The following is an 18,667-nucleotide window of genomic DNA, read 5'->3' on the forward strand; positions in this document are numbered from 1 at the left end:
GAGGTAGAGCCAAAGTTTCTTCTTGTAAGTCAATGAATTTCTATGTGATCATAAATAATTTCATATTTTGAATTACTTTAAATAAAATTAAGAAAAAAATGATTATTTTTCAAGCACTAATAAAAATAATAACTCCATTGATGATTTTGTAGTGAGGTGTAAAAGAAAAGAATAGATTTGTGAAAAAAAAATAAGGAAAAATAATTATGAAAGTAGGACAACTTCATTAAATAAATAAAGTAAATAAAAAACAAGCAAAAAATTAGATGTATATATATATATATAAGAGTACACGAACGAAGTATTTAAATTAATTCATAATATAACAATATAATGTAAGTGAACGGTGTGATAAAAACATGTGTATATAAATTTTATTTTTAATAAATTTCATAGATTCAAAGATGCTTGAGATGAAAGTTTCAATGAAAACTAATATTTATTAATTATAATATTTTAAAATTAGATTTTATAATTTTTTTTTTTATTAAAACCACCAAATTGAGAGTTTATAAGCTTAGAAATTTAATCAAACACAAATAAAGTAAAGGTACCAAAGTGATAAAAATGAAAATCTCTAGCTACTACCTCAAACCTTAACCCCCACACGAACCCTAGCCTCCACTCCTCTTATAAATGCCTCCTTTACAACACTCCTTCTACATCTGCGCCTCTCTCTCTCAAAACCCTAATCTCTCACATTTCAACAAAACCAGCAGCCATGGAAGAGCGCCCCCCTGCAGAACGTGGATCCTTCGGTCGTGGCTTCGGTGGACGTGGAGACCGGGGAGGCCGAGGTGGACGTGGAGATCGCGGCGGACGAGGCCGTCGCCGCTCTGGCCGCAAAGAGGAGGAAGAAAAATGGGTACCAGTCACAAAACTAGGCCGCCTTGTTAAAGATGGCAAAATCTCCTCCGTGGAGCAAATCTACCTCCACTCACTACCCATCAAAGAGTACCAAATCATTGACACCCTTATTGGTCCTATCTTGAAGGATGAGGTGATGAAAATCACCCCAGTTCAGAAACAAACAAGAGCCGGTCAGCGAACCAGGTTCAAGGCCTTTGTTGTTGTTGGTGATGGGAATGGACATGTTGGTTTGGGTGTGAAGTGTGCTAAAGAAGTGGCCACTGCCATTCGTGGGGCTATTATTTTGGCAAAACTCTCGATTATTCCGGTGAGGAGAGGGTACTGGGGGAACAAGATCGGGAAGCCACATACTGTGCCTTGTAAGGTTACAGGGAAGTGTGGCAGTGTGACTGTGAGAATGGTCCCTGCCCCTCGTGGAGCTGGGATTGTTGCTGCCAGGGTTCCTAAGAAGGTGCTTCAATTTGCTGGAATTGATGATGTTTTTACATCTTCCAGAGGATCTACGAAGACTCTTGGAAACTTTGTTAAGGTTCGGTTTCGACATGTTTATTTTGCTGTGTGCTTGTGGTTGCTTTTATTTTTCTGAATTTTGAAGTGATTGTTGTGATGGGTTGCAATGTGTAGTTTGTTAAATCTTTTGTTATGAATTTATCTGGAGATGTTTTCTTGATGATTTTATTTTGCCCACGTACAGTCTTCTTTTACTCACGAGACTGGTGGATTGATTTGTTTGTTTGAGAAAAGTGAGGCATTCCATATCACGAAATGTTGGTTTTGGTTTTTTGTCCAATTTTTATGCTGTCATGTTTTTCATTACTGAATGGTGCTTTTCTGGGATTCGAAATGGAAGTAAATGTAGTCTGCACTGATTGTTAATGATTTTCTTGTTTAAAACTCCTTTTTGCGCACTATTATGCCGTTGTAAATTCTCTCTTTTGCTTCCTTTTTTCTATATTGGTAGGAAAACAGTTTATGATTTGTAGGAGATGATTAAGACAACTCCATTGAAGTAGAATGTAAATTCATGTATTTCGAGGATATCTGTCTAGTTTGGGTTGGCTTGGCTTGCTATTCAGTACTGTTGTGTCGGTTTCTAGTTGATCCCTTGTGTCTTTATCTTTTGTTTACTGCTGAGTTGCCATTGTAAGCAAGCAAATGTTTACTTACCCGCTTGTTTTTTCAACTAATCTATTAAGCATTGATGTAAGTCCTCTACTTCACTATTTAATTGCTTGCTCTTCTTGTGAAAATTAATGATGTGTATCATTGTGGATGTCTGAATCCTTTGTTCATCTGTAGGCCACATTTGACTGCTTGCTGAAGACTTATGGGTTCCTTACACCTGACTTCTGGAAGGAGACTCGCTTCATAAGGTCACCATTCCAAGAGTACACAGATCTGTTGGCAAAACCCACTAGCAAGGTTCTCATCACTGAGGTTCATGAAGATTGATTCTCATGCTGCCTGGGATGCCATGGAAGATTATTACAAGACAATGTTTTTCCTTAGTATAGGCTGTAGTCAAAAGATGATTATTGTATTCCCTGAGGATAGCCATGTTTGTTTTGGATTCCTTTCCAAGTTTTGATTCGGATTTTTTAAATGTTATTTTGGATGAATTTGCAATGTTATGCATGCTTTGAATCATTATTTGCTGATGTGCTGCTCCCCAACCTGGCACTTAGGTTAACAACCCTTCTGAACACTGAATCATTGTGTTTAAGGTGGTTGTTTCGTTCTCCATTACCATGCCACCCTATGTTGATCTTGAATGAGGAAGGCTGGTGCTAATCTCGGACTGGGTGACCAACATGAGCTGATCATCGATTTTGGATTGAGATAATTATGTTGCTTTTTATGATTCTAGGCTGTTTGGGAGTGCTTTTGAATTTTTTTGTTTTTTTTTAATGTTTTTAAATTATTTTGATTTGTTGATTTTAAAAATAATTTTTAAAAAATAAAAATAATTATTAATATATTATTTTTAATAAAAAACATTTTAAAAAGTAATAGCAATAAACATGTATTTATGGATTGTTGCTGTCTATAATAAAAGTCCCAGGCCATTACCTTAGCACAGCTTGCTTTTACTCTTGAACTGGAAAATCTGTTGTGTTCGTTAAGAACCAGTCTTTGGATAATTTTGTCCTGTCTCTTGTCCAAGAAGATTTGATCCCTTCTCATTAGTGCTTTGCAAGTGTTTTGAAACCCGCAATGAAAATTTAATTAATTTCTGTGTTCATCCTAATATTTAAATCTAAAAAACCAAAGAAAAATGCGATTTTTATTCTTCAAAAAGTTCAATTTAAATATTGTTCAAGTGGAAATAGTTTATGATATTTGAATTTGAAAGTGAAACAATACATGCATGAAAGAACATAATTTATCCTTTAAACCAAGCACATTTATTAATTTTCAAATTTAAAGTTCATAAACATGTTGAGCCATACCTTAAGTTTAAGTTGGTATTTAGGTGGACTAGATGTGATTGATCCATGAACACCTTTATCTTCCATGTTGAAGAATTCGTAAACTAAAGATGAGATAGGTTCGTGTTTCGAATTAGAGGGGCTCAAAGTATTTGACCTCTCAACAGCCTTACATTGCTTCTTAAATTAAAGAAACCCTTTACGGTGCTACGAGTACTCTAATTTTTTTTTTTAAAAAAAAAAAAACACATAATATATATTTTTTATTAATTTGCTTTAATAACCATAAACTATTTTTTTAATAGAAAAAATTACAAACATCGTATTGATTAAAATAAATAAGAGATATATTAATAAACAAAATATTATTTAAATTAAATAATGTCAAGGTAAATGTATTTTCTCTGAGTGTGTGTGTATATATATTATTTAAATGTATTTTCTCTGAGTTAATATGTTAAACCTGAGTTAATTGATTTTTGTTAACAATCATAATAACTATTATAATTCGGCCTTATGACTTGAGTCATAAGTTTAACATATTAACTCAGGTTGATTTTTTTTTAATTGATTTGTTTTTAAATTTCATTCTTCAATATTAGGTTGATTGGAAATTAGGTTTTATAATTTGGTTTGATTTGTTTTCTATGAGGTTATTATAGTCTCATAACCCGGATCATGGATTTGACTTGTTAACTCAAGTTGACTCAAGTCAATTCAATATGTTGTTATCTTAATATTTAAAAATGATATCTTGACAAGATTCTTGAGTCAAACTATATTTTTACGAGTCGTTCGAGTTGTTTTTGAACTTGCAAAATCAACCATGTCATGTCGAGTCAACCCACACGATTTAGATTTTTTTTTCCCACTAGACAAACATTAGCAATATCTGAATACTTTATTTATGTTTAAATTTATTTTTACCTAATTCACAATGTAGCGTAATTTAATAATATAGTATCATCTATTGCGTATCATCTAGTGCGCTCCTCGATCCATAATAAGAATTATTAATTCCACATTATTTTAAACAATCATTTGAAATTATTCAAGCATCGAAAAATATCAATATTGTTACTAACTTTGAAAGATGCACGATCTCTTGATGCTATGTAATATTTGGTATGTTAAGAGATATAATGGGTAATTAAAAGAGCAATTCATTCATATTTTGTTGGTAAGCTAATATATTTATTTCTATAAAACATAGACCGTCGTGATTGATTAACTAGAGACTCAGCTAGCCCAAGATCTAGATCTATCCGAACAAAAAAAAAAAAAACTTTAACCTGGCCTAATCTAGTATAAAACTTGAGTTAAGCCATTACTTGAACAATCTAGATGAAATATGGTAAAAAATCTATTAACTTTTTTTTTTTTTAAATAACTCGAGTTAAGTTTCTAGATTCATGACTTGCAACTTCTCATAGATCTACTTCTAAGATTTTAGAGCTATAAATATATTTTTTCAAACTAGAAAAGGGTATTTTTATTTCAATACAGAACATTTGCTTTAAGCAAACCATGAAAGATAGACAAAAGGTGCATTCACTTAACTTCTACAAGTGTTGCTTTTGTACAAAAATTTTTATACTCATATGATAATACTACAATTAGACATTATTAGCCTTGGTGCTCGTGATTTATCATGGATTGAATTATATTTTATTTATATAAAAATTAATAATCAAGTGTTGAAATTGGGTAAAAAATAACATAAAAATTGGTCATGATGAACTTTTAACCATGCTAATTAGGTTAAGCTAACCCAGAATATCTCACCAAACCTATAACCCAGGTTGTGTAATTAGAATAACTTGATAAAAAAAATAAAGAGAATTATAAAGTTTTATTTTTTTTTAAAAAAAAAACTTGCGCTAACTTTTCTAATCCTTGACCCAAGTTATTAGACCTGAAGTATTCAATATGGAAAAAATATTGAAGGATGAAATTGAAAAACAAATTACAAAAGAATTTAAAAAATATCAATTAAAAAAATGAGATAAAAGCTAAAATAAAAAAATTAATTGTATATTTAATTGAAGGGTGAAAACAGAATTTTTTTATATATATATAAAAGGGTGAAAATAATTTTAAAAAAATAAAGATCAAAATTGACATAAGAAAAATTATGATTAAATGGTGAAATTGAAAAGAATGATAACTTTTACAAAAATAACCAAGAAAATAAAATTAAAAATCAAGACACGAGGACTAAATTGAAAAATATAATATCATCAATTTGAATTGAATGATGGAATTTAAAACCACTAAAACTTTTACAAAAAGGGTTAAGAAAAAAATTAGAAATTCAAAGAACAAGGACCACATTGAAGAATATAATATTTGATAAATTATGATTGAATGATGAAATTGAAAACAAATAAAATTTTTACAAAAAGACCAAGATAAAAAAGTAAAAATCAAAAGAATAAAAACTGAGGTTGAAATACAAACAATCAAGATGGTCATTATAATTTCTGGGAGAGAAGAGAGAAAAGAAAGAAAAAAACAGAAAGGCCTATCAACTTCAAACCGGATCACCACCGGTGACACAAGTCACACTAATATAAAAAGGATATGTCGGATCTTCTAACAACACAATAAAGCGATATTTTTGGACATCAAGAGGTACCACATAGCTGCTAGAAGGGTGTGCCTATCTCCCACATGCCTCTTGGTGCCATACATGTGCACCCATCTTTTTATTTTTATTTTTATCTAGCCAAATATGAAATTGCTTATGATTACAAAAAAAACCTTGGTGAAAAAAACAAAAATGTCCATTAACCTTAAGCTTTTTTTTTTTTTTTTACTTTAAGGGTATTTTCATTGTTTTACTGTGTATTTTAATGGTTTATTATTTTTTATATTTGGATAAATACCAGATTACCCTTCATCTTAAATTATAATAATAACAAAATCATTGTGAAAAATACAAAAAGACCTCTTCACACAATATTTACATTTTTTTTATTTTTAATAATATATTGGCCGTTTCACTATATATTTAATATAAAAACACTTATTTATTTCTGATTAATTTAAAAATAATAAATGAACCATGTAAAATTTTTTCAATATCTTTAAAAGCCATTAAAAAAAAAAAAACCATTACACCGTTTCACTAAACAATATAAATATCCTTGCAGCTATGTTTTCTAAATATCAATGAGCCCTCTTTAATTTTTATAAGCTCTATAATTGAAGTCTACTCATTTTCTAAGAATTAAATTTAATTAAACCTCTCGTGCACTTAGCGATTCTGTAAGCATGACAACTTATTTGTTGTAAATATTTCTAATATCAAAATCGAACAGTATTTTGCTTTCAATTACACAACCATTTGATCCTTGCTTTTAATTACATGATTTTGATATTTTGTGTAAGTTTGTATGTATTTTAATTAATTTTATAAATTTTAAAATTAATAATTATATAAATCTTTAATGATTTGAAAAGAATTCAAACTCATAATTATTAAAAATCAAATCAAATATAATACCAATACCAGTTCAGCTACCGACCATTTTTACTGTCAACAGGGAGTAGACATAAACTGTAGGTCAGCGTTGATCAGGGGGTTAACATATAATTTTCTGAGGTGTACGGATTAGCTTAGTAGTTTATAAACGTTTAAGGACTAAGTTATAATTCACTCTTATCTGTTGCCTTTTGATATAATTCGGTGATGCGATGGGGTCCGCATGTAATTCCATTTTTGAACGCGTGGAACTTTCCAATCACTTTTTAATTTTAATTTGACATGGCGCCTGCTCATAATGCAAATATTTTTTGTTTCCTTAGTAGTTTGTACAGGTTTTAGAGAGAGAAAGAGACGGAGGGGGGTATAGGACAGGCATTAAATTGAGTGGTCTGGACAATGCTGGAAAATCGGTGCCTTTTTTACATGGTTTAGAGAGATTTCCAGCCTCTGGTCAGCTGTTTCTTGGCTCTGATCCGAGGTAAAATATATCGAATTTTCATGGTTTGGTTATTGATATATATATTTTTTAATTTTCATAAATTATAACCCCTTTTGTTAGTTATATTTATCTTTAAGAATTTTGATACTGCTTCACAATTTTGTGATTAGTTATATGATTTTGATTCAGTTTTCCTGTCCCCATAACGCCTTTTCTTGATTCTGAATTCCACATTGTCTTGACCGAAATTGTTCTGTATGGTGAAATTTTGAGTGTTTTTTCCCCCTTTTAAGAATCCCTTTTGTAAAATTTGTAATTTTTCAACACAGGCTGACCATTGAATTTGAGGGTACCCAGTTGAGTTTTGAGTCTTTCTTTCCCTTCTTGTTGCAGAAATCTTGAGTTTCTGCTCGGTTTAGAGGGGAAAGAAAGCAAAAAAAATTGAGGGAAATATATTTGGAATCCAAAATGAGCGCGATTTCGGGTTTAGTTTCAAGGCAAGTAATGCCTGCATGTGGTAGTCTTTGTTTCTTTTGCCCTGCAATGAGGGCAAGGTCCAGACAGCCTGTCAAGAGGTATAAGAAGCTCATTGCAGATATTTTCCCTCGAAACCAGGTTAGCATTCTTTAAATTCCTATCTTTTAACTCTTTTTTTTTTTTATAACATTTGGTATGCATAACAAGAAGTTAATAATTTCTTGTTTCTGCAATTGTTGGTTAATTTATGTGAAGGCGGGTTTAAACTTTAAAGGAAAGCAGTTTCATGAAAATAAGCTAGTTCATACTTTATAATGTGGCAATCCAATTTGGAGTACACATATTCCTTTTTCCCTCTTTTAGCTGATTGTCTTTGACAGTGACAGAATGTTCATCTTGAGTACTTATATTGTACTTACTGACTGAAAACATATGATGTCAAAGTTCCAACTGCCAGCACATGGTCTCATGTAATGAAAAACAGACAGCATATCAAAGACGAACAATGACCTTGTATTATGTCACTGGGGTTGCAAATGATGTATCATTGCTTGATAAATCTTAACATAGAAATAGGTTGTACAAAAACTTGGAATATGAGAGTGAGGTTTTACCTTTCAACTCCTAGATGGACTGTTTTATCTTTAGGTATTAGAAACAAGTGCCATTATGCATTAACAAAGAAAATTTCATTAAGATCTTTTTCTGATTGATCCTGGAGTAATTTTGTGACTTGGGATGCTATTGAATCCCTAAATAGCTTCTAAGGTACCATTTAAGACTCAGCTTCCTGTTTTTCTCCTTGCCACCATAAATCCGTTATAGAAAACCTTGTTCTTTGTTTTCAGTCTTATGTCATTCTTTTGTTCTAATTTTTAATTTTTCGATTCCACTCCATCTGTTTTTTCTTTTCTTTCTATTATATTGCAAATGAGATTATGTAGTTGTCTTTTTTTGTTTCTGGTTTACTTCCCTGTCAAGCTATTCCTGCATGAAAATGATGAATTTTAAGCCACTAGGGTTTCGGACTCCTCTCTGAAAATATGGTTTAATCAAGCACGCATGATGCTTCTGAAAATTTTCATTCTGTTCAACAGTGAAGTGATTTGATGTCCAGTTCATTTCATTGAAATTTGTGTTAATGGAATATTTAACGACAGGAGGAAGGACCAAATGACCGGAAGATTGGAAAACTATGTGAATATGCTGCTAAAAATCCTCTCCGTATCCCAAAGGTATAGTTTGTTTCATATAAAACCTCAAATTAACGCAATAGTTGTGTGATACAGGTCTGATATTTTGGAAAGTTCCAATGTGTCATGTTACTCATGTATATATTTATTTCTTGAATGAAATAGGGTGAAATTTGGCTGATATTAGCTTTTATTCTCTCTGTATGGTTGAAAAAACCTTTTGGAAGTAATATCTGCTAAAATTGTTGTCAAGTGCTATTTCTTTGGGAAATCAAGAAGTCAGAAAACATATGTCAGCCAAGTTTCTTTTGTTTGTTTATTATGGAACTAATATTTGTGATTGTGTGTCTTCTTGCTCCCTTTTTGTTAGTTGTTTGATTAAATTATTATTTGTCAAGAGATATAAAACATGCTATACACACATAAATGATTGTATTTCCTATCAGCACACATGAAGTACGCCCAGATTAATTAGATAGGACCTTTTGGCCTTATTTAACCTCTTTCACCTCCATTCCCTTTTTCTTTTGCTGGAATGAGATTGGGTTTTTGATGCTGTTCAAGTTAGACTATTTTATCAGTTGAAAAATCATATTGATTCTCTTCATCCCCCCCCCCCCACGGGCATTATGATTGTTTTGTGATTAGCTGCAAATTTGGTAATCAGATCACATGTTCTCTTGAGCAAAGGTGTTACAAGGAACTGAGAATTGAGAACTTTCAATCTGCAAAAATTGTGATGTGCATTTACAGGAAATTGCTGGTCACCTGCAAGGAGCAAATGTGAGTTTATTCTTCCGTGATGATTTCTTTTGTGGGTTGTGAAATATTTGCATTATTAAAATCTCTTTGTTTCCCCCATTGTTTATAGTGTTAGATTATGGTCTCTTTCATACTTTCTTTTGTACTATATACACCACCAATAATACCCATTTAAGTTTTCTTAAATCACACTTGTAGAAACAAGGGTCATCCTTTTCATTTCTCTCCACTTGCTATTTCGTCCCCTCCACCTTGAGTAAATAGTGTAGCATCTGTATTTGCTTTCTTTGCTCTCATTTCCTCTATGTGGTGTATTTATGATTGGGGATCATTTCACAGGACTTTGTTTGCAAGTAGCTTACTGGGCATCATTAATACTCTAATGGATCAAACACGGCAGGATGACATCCAAGTTATAGGATGCAAGACTCTGTTTGACTTTGTAAATAATCAGGTATGTGTATTGGTTGTTACTTAGTAACTCAACATCATCGTTGGGGGTAATTTGTTGTTGAGCTTCCAGGTTTCTGCTCAGAGGAACCTTCAAACTCTCTCACATAGCTGAATTTTGCAGAAGGATGGAACTTACATGTTTAACTTAGAAGGATTTATTCCAAAACTCTGTCAGTTTGCTCAAGAAGAGGGAGAGGATGAAAGGGCAAAGGGTCTACGGGCAGCTGGGCTGCAAGCCCTTTCTTCAATGGTAACCATTTCCTCCATTTTTCCTATATTTCTTAAAAATCTGGAACTATGGTTCTTCTGAAATTGGTGGTTAACAATGGGAATAAAACAAATAGACCTATCTTGAATCTTACTGTAGCCAGCAAATGTGATTACTTCATTACTTCTAAATGCATCTTGCCTGACTGCTTTGTAAGTCTTTCTTGCTCCAAATTGTTCTGCAAACAAGTACCAATGATCCGAGGGAAATGATTTTTTTTTTGTTTTCCATATAAATAGAAACTCTCTAGTATTAGTACTTTTCATTTCAATCATTCTTATTCCAAGTGGTTCTTTTTTTTTCCCTTTTGTATTTGTAGGTTTGGTTTATGGGTCAACATTCTCATATTTCAGTGGAGTTTGACAATGTAAGCAGATTTTCGGACCGTCTTGGATCACATTGCAAGTTTCTGTGTGCATGACAGATTTTGATACTTCTTATCATCCTCTCCGTGTTTCTACCTGAGAATTGAAAAATAATCAATCATATCCAAATGTGTTTTGCAACCTGCCCATAATTTGACCAAGTCTTTTAGTCTGTCAGCCGTTGCTTTGCTTAGTTGACTAATAATTTTTTCATTAGATAAGTCTTATATATGGACATATATGCACAAAAGAAATTAAAAAAATAAAAAAGAAATGCGGTAATTGAGGCAGTTCAAATCCATGCATGAACTTTCCTATTTCACCAGACAGATCTGCACACTCAACATCTTTTCTTCAAGTGACTGCCCTCAAGAAGACATGAACATGCATGCTTGTTCTTAGAAGAACAAGATTTTTACCATTTATGCAATGTAACAACACCTATAGGTACATTCATGTGGACACAGTTTACCGTGGAAGCTATTCAAGGCAGTCTCTGCAGTAGAGCGTCTTAACAAAATCTCATTAATCTGCATGCTTTATCTTTCCTTTTTTCTTACCACTATTTAAAGAATATGACCTACATTTCAGCTCATTCAATCAATCATTCATTTTTTTTAGTACAAAGATAAATAGTTGTTTACCTTTTTTTTTTTCTAAAATACTTTCCATATAATTAAACAGGTAGTTTCAGTAGTCTTGGAAAATTATGGTGGTCCTATGAGGAGTTCAGAGAACCTAGATACTGACAAGCAAGGTCCTCAGAGTCGGTGGGTGCAAGAAGTGCTGAAAAATGAGGGGCATGTCACTCCTTTGCCAGGGGTCATTACAAGGGTTCCTTCTTGGAGAACAATTGTAAATGAGAGAGGCGAAGTAAATATGACAGAGTAATCTCTTGGCACAAGATTTTATTGGTGAAGACATGGTTTATTGTATTTCAATCATCAACTATTAGATATTTATCATTCTTCTGGTTTGGCAGAGAAGACTCCCAGAACCCCTGCTTTTGGTCCAGGGTTTGCTTGCATAACATGGCCAAGTTAGGGAAGGAGGCTACAACAATTCGGCGTGTTCTGGAATCGTTGTTCCGATACTTCGATAATGGAAATTTATGGTCCCTTGAAAATGGTCTTGCCATCCCAGTTTTAAAGGATATGCAGTTTTTAATGGATAATTCCGGTATATAAGCAATTCTTTTACCTGTTCAATTGGTATTCCCAAAGCATTATTTTATTCCCTGTCTTCTAATTTTATGAAGCGTGCTATTTTTGTGCTCTTCCAATTTTAATTGTGGTTTGATGGGAGACTGATTGTGCTCTTTAATTTTAACATGTTATAGGGCAAAATACACATGTTTTGCTTTCCATATTGATTAAGCATCTCGATCACAAAAATGTCCTTAAAGAACCCAGCATGCAGCTCGATATTGTTGAGGTTACCACTGCCCTTGCTCAGCATGTGAAAGCCGACCCTTCTGTGGCAATAATTGGTGCTGTAAGTGATGCCATGCGTCATTTGCGGAAAAGCATACACTGCTCACTTGATGATGCAAATCTGGGTGCTGAAATAAAAAATTGGAACAAAAACTTGAGAGAAGTGGTGGATAAATGCCTTACTGAGTTCGCATATAAGGTGGCACTCATCTCCATCAACTCTTACATAAAGCGATGCTTCTTTGGGTTTTAAAATAGTGTTCTTATGTTAAGTAATCCAATTTCATTTTATGTGTGCTGTAAATATTTTATATATTATAATCAATTACTTCAGGATTTTCAAAGAGATAAAAAACTGGTTGCTATTGGTGAATAGGTCGGAGATGCTGGCCCTATCCTTAACATTATGGCTGTGATGCTGGAGAACATCTCAAATATTACTGTTATAGCCAGAACTACGATTTCTGCTGTTTATCGTACCGCTCAAATTGTTGCCTCATTACCAAATTTGTCATATCAAAACAAGGCAAAGCCAAACTTGTGGTCTTTTTCAATGTTATGATTGTTGACTACCTTCATTCCTTTATTTATCTACTATACGTTTCTTCTTTCTTGCAGGCATTCCCTGAAGCTCTATTTCATCAATTACTTCCAGCAATGGTCCATCCTGACCATGAAACAAGAGTTGGAGCTCACCGCATCTTTTCTGTTGTTCTTGTGCCATCTTCAGTTTCACCTTGTCCATCTTCGACTAATAGAGTCTCTGATCTTTCACGGACTCTCTCAAGAACTGTCTCTGTCTTTTCTTCTTCAGCTGCCCTTTTTGACAAGCTACGGAGGGATAAAACTTCCACCAGGGAAAATGTCTTTCAAGACAGCAAAAATAATGCTCATGAAGGTGAACAAATCAGTAATGGGATGCTTGCTAGATTGCAGTCATCTACCAGTCGAGTATACAGCATGAAAAATCCTCTTGTACCTTCAACATCAGATGAGAATCCTGTAAACAGCTTAAATAAGGAAACCGTAAGTTCTGGCAATGTCAACTTCTTATCATCCAAATTGTAGTTGTCCATCTGGGTTAAATTCTGTTAGTACCCGCTTAACTTCAGTGGGATTGCATCTGTTATAATTCTCTTCCTTAGGTAACCACTATAGTCTGATCCTCTAATTGAGATCCTAACTATGCACAAAGAATTCTGTGTGATCCTTACTGCTCGTGCAGAAGAGTTTCCAGTTATGCATTTTTCTTCTAAAATATGCTAATATATTCATCTGAGACATCAATACAGCATCAAGAAAGGAGTGTAAGAGTCTGCTGGAGATGCTTAAAATGTTACTCTATGGAATATGGGTCAATTCAACATAATACTGTATTCTGGACATGAATGGACATAATCTTTAGATACATCTTGCGCAAAAAGTGGGCCTTATCTTTATACATGTATATTATGGCTGATACAAAAAGTGGCTTTCCGAAGCAGGAAATTGCAGCCTGTAGTTTATATATAATCACTAGCTTGAATACCAAAAGTAATGAACTCTTCAATTGGTTATTAAAAATTGTCGTAATTTAGTCTATTATTGTATCTGAATCTTCTGCATTTGTTGAACCTCAGGAGGCTGGTTCTCTAAGGCTGAGTAGCCGCCAGATCACTCTTTTGCTTTCATCAATTTGGACACAGTCCATTTCTCCTGCAAATACACCTCAAAACTATGAAGCAATTTCTCATACATATAGCCTGGTGTTGTTGTTCTCTCGAACCAAGGTAATTTCTCAGTTAATGTAATTGACAGTAGCTCTTTAACAGGCACTGGCGGTAATAACAGTTTCCACCTGTGGCTAATCTATTTTGCTATCTCTATTTGTGTCTGTCATCAATGTTTAAGCTTGTCATTTCTCTAACTGCATCTGAAAAATTCCTAGAGTATTTTATCCGCCTTGCAATGAACTCTAATCACAACTGCACCACAATTTCTTCTTGGACTTTAGTTTAGAAGATACAACATCCACAAACTTTAATCATTTATAGGCTCTGTGAGAAGTTAAGTGATGCAAATCTATTCACCAGTTATGTCTCATTGATCCTGAATGGTTGCGCAGAATATTTCTGTTGGCTATCTCTACAAATGCTCTATCATGTCTTTTTCCCCCTCTTATTTTTTCTGGTTAGTTTATGAGTTCTATTGCATTTTATCTTCTTTCACAGAATTCCAGTGACGAGGCTTTGATTAGAAGTTTTCAGCTTGCATTTTCTTTGAGAAACATTGCTCTTAAGCAAGAAGGTAAGATCTCAAAGTTATTACAGCATGGAAAGTTGTTTCTTGTTAATGAACCAGGGCTGAGTTTTCTATCAAAACTAGAAGATGGCTTGCTTTGCGTATTATGTAAATTCATGATTGACAAAGTTGCATAAATGAAGTGAAAATAAGTAGAAGAAACTTAAATTAAACTTTTGAATTTAAAACTGAATTTGTCCTAGATAATATGAGGCTTGTGGTTGAGATGTATGACTTGGTAAAGGATTTCTAATTTTTGTATTATTAGCTCATTCACAAATTGGGGTATAGATACTATTTTCAATTTTTTAGAAAGGAGCCAATACCAATTAGAGTCATTCATTTCAATAGTTGAATATTTTTAATGATGAAGGGTATTAGTGACAATAATTATGGCTAACTAAGCACAAGAATGGTTGATTGGTTCCTAGGAGCACGGATGAAGCTTTCACAAAATGTGGCTGCTTGATCTGAATTACTTTACCAAAAAATTAATAAATCCGGTTGGTAGGTCATCCAAGAAAATCTTTAACCTCATTATTACTTCCATATAATGGAAAGCTAAATTGAGTTGTGCCTTAACTTTCAAATTTGATTACTGAATACGATAGGGTGGAAGGTTAGGCAGTGGATGAATTTTACTAGCGCATACAGGTTGAGTATTGAGTCCTATTATGTACCGCTGATAAGTATGTGCTGCATCTTGAGTTGTAAAGTATTTAGATCACAGCTCCTTTGAATAAGTGGTTAGGGTACAATTAAATTCAACCTCATTTAGTTTATCTTGCTATTTTCCAACTACTTTCATGCTATTAAGCATGTCAAGCAGGGAATGAACATGTTAAAATTTTGCATTTGGATATCATCTCTTTAATTGAAGCCATAATCTCGCTATTATTGCAGAGCCATGCCACATCTTGAGTTGTCAATTATTTATATCACAGCTCCTTTGAATAAGTGGTTGGGATACAATTAAACTCAACCTCATTTAGTTTATCTTGCTATTTTCCAACTACTTTCATGCTAATAAGCATGTCAAGCAGGGAACGAACATGTTAAAATTTTGCATTTGGATATCATCTCTTTAATTGAAGCCATAATCTCACTGTTATTGCAGAGCCACTCCCACCATCACGTCGCAGATCCCTCTTTGCCTTGGCAACTTCAATGATTCTTTTTACATCGAAAGCGTACAATATCATTCCGCTTATTTATTGTACCAAGGTGGTGCTTACAGAAAAAATGGTAAGTGTATCATTGCTAATTAAGTTATACTTGCATTGGTTTACAATTGTAAACATCTGTTCAGTAGCTTGTTGAAGGTTCTGTATTATGTTGGGATTATGCTTTCTACTGTTACAAGCAAATGATTGTTTCTGGTTACTTTCATGTTATTTGTGATGTATAACCATAAACTTCATATTTTTTTATGGGGTTTGATGCTTGTGATATATACCTATATATCAAGCAAATGACCTTTTCTGGTCACTTTCAAGTGCTTTGTGATAGATAACCATTAACCTTATGTTTTTATGGGGTTTGATGCTTGTATCAGATCGATCCGTTTTTGCACTTAGTTGAAGATTGCAAGTTACAGGCTGTTAGTACTGAATCTGGCCACCCTGGGATTGTTTATGGATCTAAGGAGGATGATAGTTCAGCTTTAAAATCCCTTTCAGAGATAGATGTTACTGGGAACCAAAGCAGGGAATTCTTTGCTGCTGAGATTGCTAAGAGCTTGGGAAATTTGGCAAAGGTAAAACATTTATAAGAATTATTTCAGTATTTTGGTCTGTCATTTGATGATTTTACTCTAGATGGTATCACTGTGTGATAGCACTGTATTAAACAGTGACTTGTTCTCTACAGTTTGAAGCATCCACTATACAGGAGAAACTCCTCAACGAATTCTTACCCGATGATGTGTGTCCTTTGGGAGCTCAGCTTTTTATGGATACTCCAAAGCAAATAGATCAGGTTGCTTCCGAAGATAACTCTCTAATGGAGGTAAACGCCTTTCACTATTTTCTCTTTTATTAATACTTGGGACTTGCATTCTCAAAAAGAGAGAGAGAGTTTCATGGTGCTCTCATCATCTTATTTTTGTTTTTGCAGGGCACTCCACTTTTTACATTAGATGATGTTTTTCTAGATTCATTGGAAGATCAAACCACTCAGACCACAGAAACTGTCTTCCAAGACACTGACCTATTGAGCGTCAATCAACTTCTAGAATCAGTATGTTACCTATACCATGCTCTCTTGTTAAGTGCTATTTGCTTTTAGAAGTTTGACGAAGGCTTTTGTTGATGCTGTAACTTAAATTTTTAATGCGGATTGGTTTCTCATTTCAAGTTATTTATAGTATCCAGTCTACTCTTCTCTTGAGGCCTTGCTTGCATGGCCCTAATGGTTTGGGTTTGGGACTTGTCTTCAATCTAACACATTGAAATCTTCCAATTATGCGGTAAAGGAAATAAATAATACAAAAAACATGATTACAGAGAGGTGCTTTATGTGTGCAGGTCTTGGAGACGACACAACAAGTTGGACGATTGTCTGTAACTGCACCTGATGTGTCTTATAAGGAAATGGCTCATCATTGCGAAACCCTTCTGATGGGAAAGCAACAGAAGATGTCTCATGTGATGAGTGTCCAGTTGAAACAGGAGAGTTTGATGAATGTCTCCCTCCAGAACCATGATGATGAAATAAGGAAGGTAATATCTTAACTGTATGGTGATTTGGGTTCAGATGGTCGTGTTTTCTTACTGCATGAAATTTAAACCTGGACATACTCGCTATGCATTTCTTTGCACGTATCATCCATGTGCGTATGGTATGATTATACTAAATGTAATATCATTACTTTCTCCGAAGCATAGCCTTAAAAGTTTTCATTGTGTTTGCATGCTGAACTAATCAACTTGAGAGATTCCCTCACCTCTTCTAAATGAAAACATGCAGGTTACCAATCCTTTCCTTGAACAAAATATCATTGCAAGCCCACAATTACCGCTCGTTGGCACTGTTCAAGTGCGGTGTGGGGCAGAGTATCAACATCATCCTAACTTCTTCAGGCTACCGGCATCAAGCCCCTTTGATAACTTTCTAAAAGCTGCTGGTTGTTGATCGTAAAGAAGTAAAAGAAGCATGTTTTCTGTCGACAGTCAAGAATCAAGTGATAAATCAGGTCGGAGCTCGAAGGCCATACATCTGCAAGAATGTCCTGTCAGCGTATATATATCGCATTTTCTATTAATTTTTACAAGTCCGAGATGCCAACAACATTGGTTGATGTTGGTTACTTTTAGTCACCTTCAATTCTTTCATTCTTTACCTTTCTCGTTTCTTTTATCTCCATATATTTGGCAGTGACTGTAAGAAGAAGGTGCCTGCCATTTGCTTCTTGTCCAGTGGTCCTGCAAGAGTGTTCGGATACTGCTTGGATTTTTAAGGAACTGGTATATCTTAAATGTCCATCGTTGAATGATGATAGATGTGCAAGTAAATTCTAAACTTGATCATGTATGCTATTTTGAGATGTGAAGCCTGTTGAACGGAGGCACCCACACTTGTTCTTCGATGTATTCATAGTAAGAGATACCAAAAACTCTGTTCCTGGATTGCAGTGTCTCCTAGCCCGACTTGAACCGGAGACAATCAGCTCTCTCTCTCTCTATCTCTTAATGTTTTTGGAAGGAATGTTTTCTACTAGTTTCATTTATTGTGTATGAATGCTCTTTAGCATAATTTCTTTTTTATCTTATAAATTTAATAGCATGATTAGCCATGCATGGTTGGCTTCAATTCGAGTACTTGTTGCAGCACAAACGATACCCCTTTAATTTAAAAAAAAATAAAAAAATATTGGTTAATCACCTTTGTGGCGGCATGGTAGTTGTGATGGTAAACAATCCATTAATAATAATAATAATGACTATAATAATATCAAATTAATATCTATTTTTTAATAGTAAATAATGATAATCACAATAAAAGATAATAATATAATAGAGGTGTGACTATAATAGAATAGTAATTATAAAATTTTAAATATGTTTACAAAGATTTTGGAAATGATAGCGTAGTATAATGATAATATTACTATGATAATAGTGGTGGTATTGTTGATGATAATTATAATTACTCTGATAATATTATTGGTAAAATAGTAGTTATAGCAGTATGATGATGGTAATGTTACA

General features: G+C 33.7%; 2 protein-coding genes across 2 annotated transcripts; both read left to right on the top strand.

The window, feature by feature from the left end:
* Positions 1-649: 649 nt before the first annotated feature.
* Positions 650-2,520, top strand: LOC118051754 (small ribosomal subunit protein uS5x). Its single transcript, XM_035062480.2, has 2 exons — positions 650-1,399; positions 2,170-2,520. The coding sequence occupies exons 1-2, from the start codon at positions 722-724 to the stop codon at positions 2,320-2,322; spliced, it is 831 nt and encodes a 276-aa protein (XP_034918371.1). The 5' UTR covers positions 650-721; the 3' UTR covers positions 2,323-2,520.
* A 4,465-nt stretch (positions 2,521-6,985) lies between these two features.
* LOC118051746 (protein SEMI-ROLLED LEAF 2-like) lies at positions 6,986-18,269 on the top strand. Its single transcript, XM_035062468.2, has 20 exons — positions 6,986-7,267; positions 7,558-7,843; positions 8,866-8,940; positions 9,566-9,681; positions 10,000-10,114; positions 10,235-10,363; positions 10,701-10,748; positions 11,431-11,633; positions 11,729-11,925; positions 12,086-12,378; positions 12,556-12,705; positions 12,798-13,205; positions 13,799-13,948; positions 14,390-14,465; positions 15,577-15,704; positions 16,015-16,215; positions 16,329-16,466; positions 16,575-16,697; positions 16,985-17,179; positions 17,427-18,269. The coding sequence occupies exons 2-20, from the start codon at positions 7,697-7,699 to the stop codon at positions 17,589-17,591; spliced, it is 3,057 nt and encodes a 1,018-aa protein (XP_034918359.1). The 5' UTR covers positions 6,986-7,267; positions 7,558-7,696; the 3' UTR covers positions 17,592-18,269.
* Positions 18,270-18,667: the final 398 nt, after the last annotated feature.

Source organism: Populus alba, chromosome 16, assembly GCF_005239225.2.
Source record: "Populus alba chromosome 16, ASM523922v2, whole genome shotgun sequence".
Lineage (NCBI taxonomy): Eukaryota > Viridiplantae > Streptophyta > Magnoliopsida > Malpighiales > Salicaceae > Populus > Populus alba.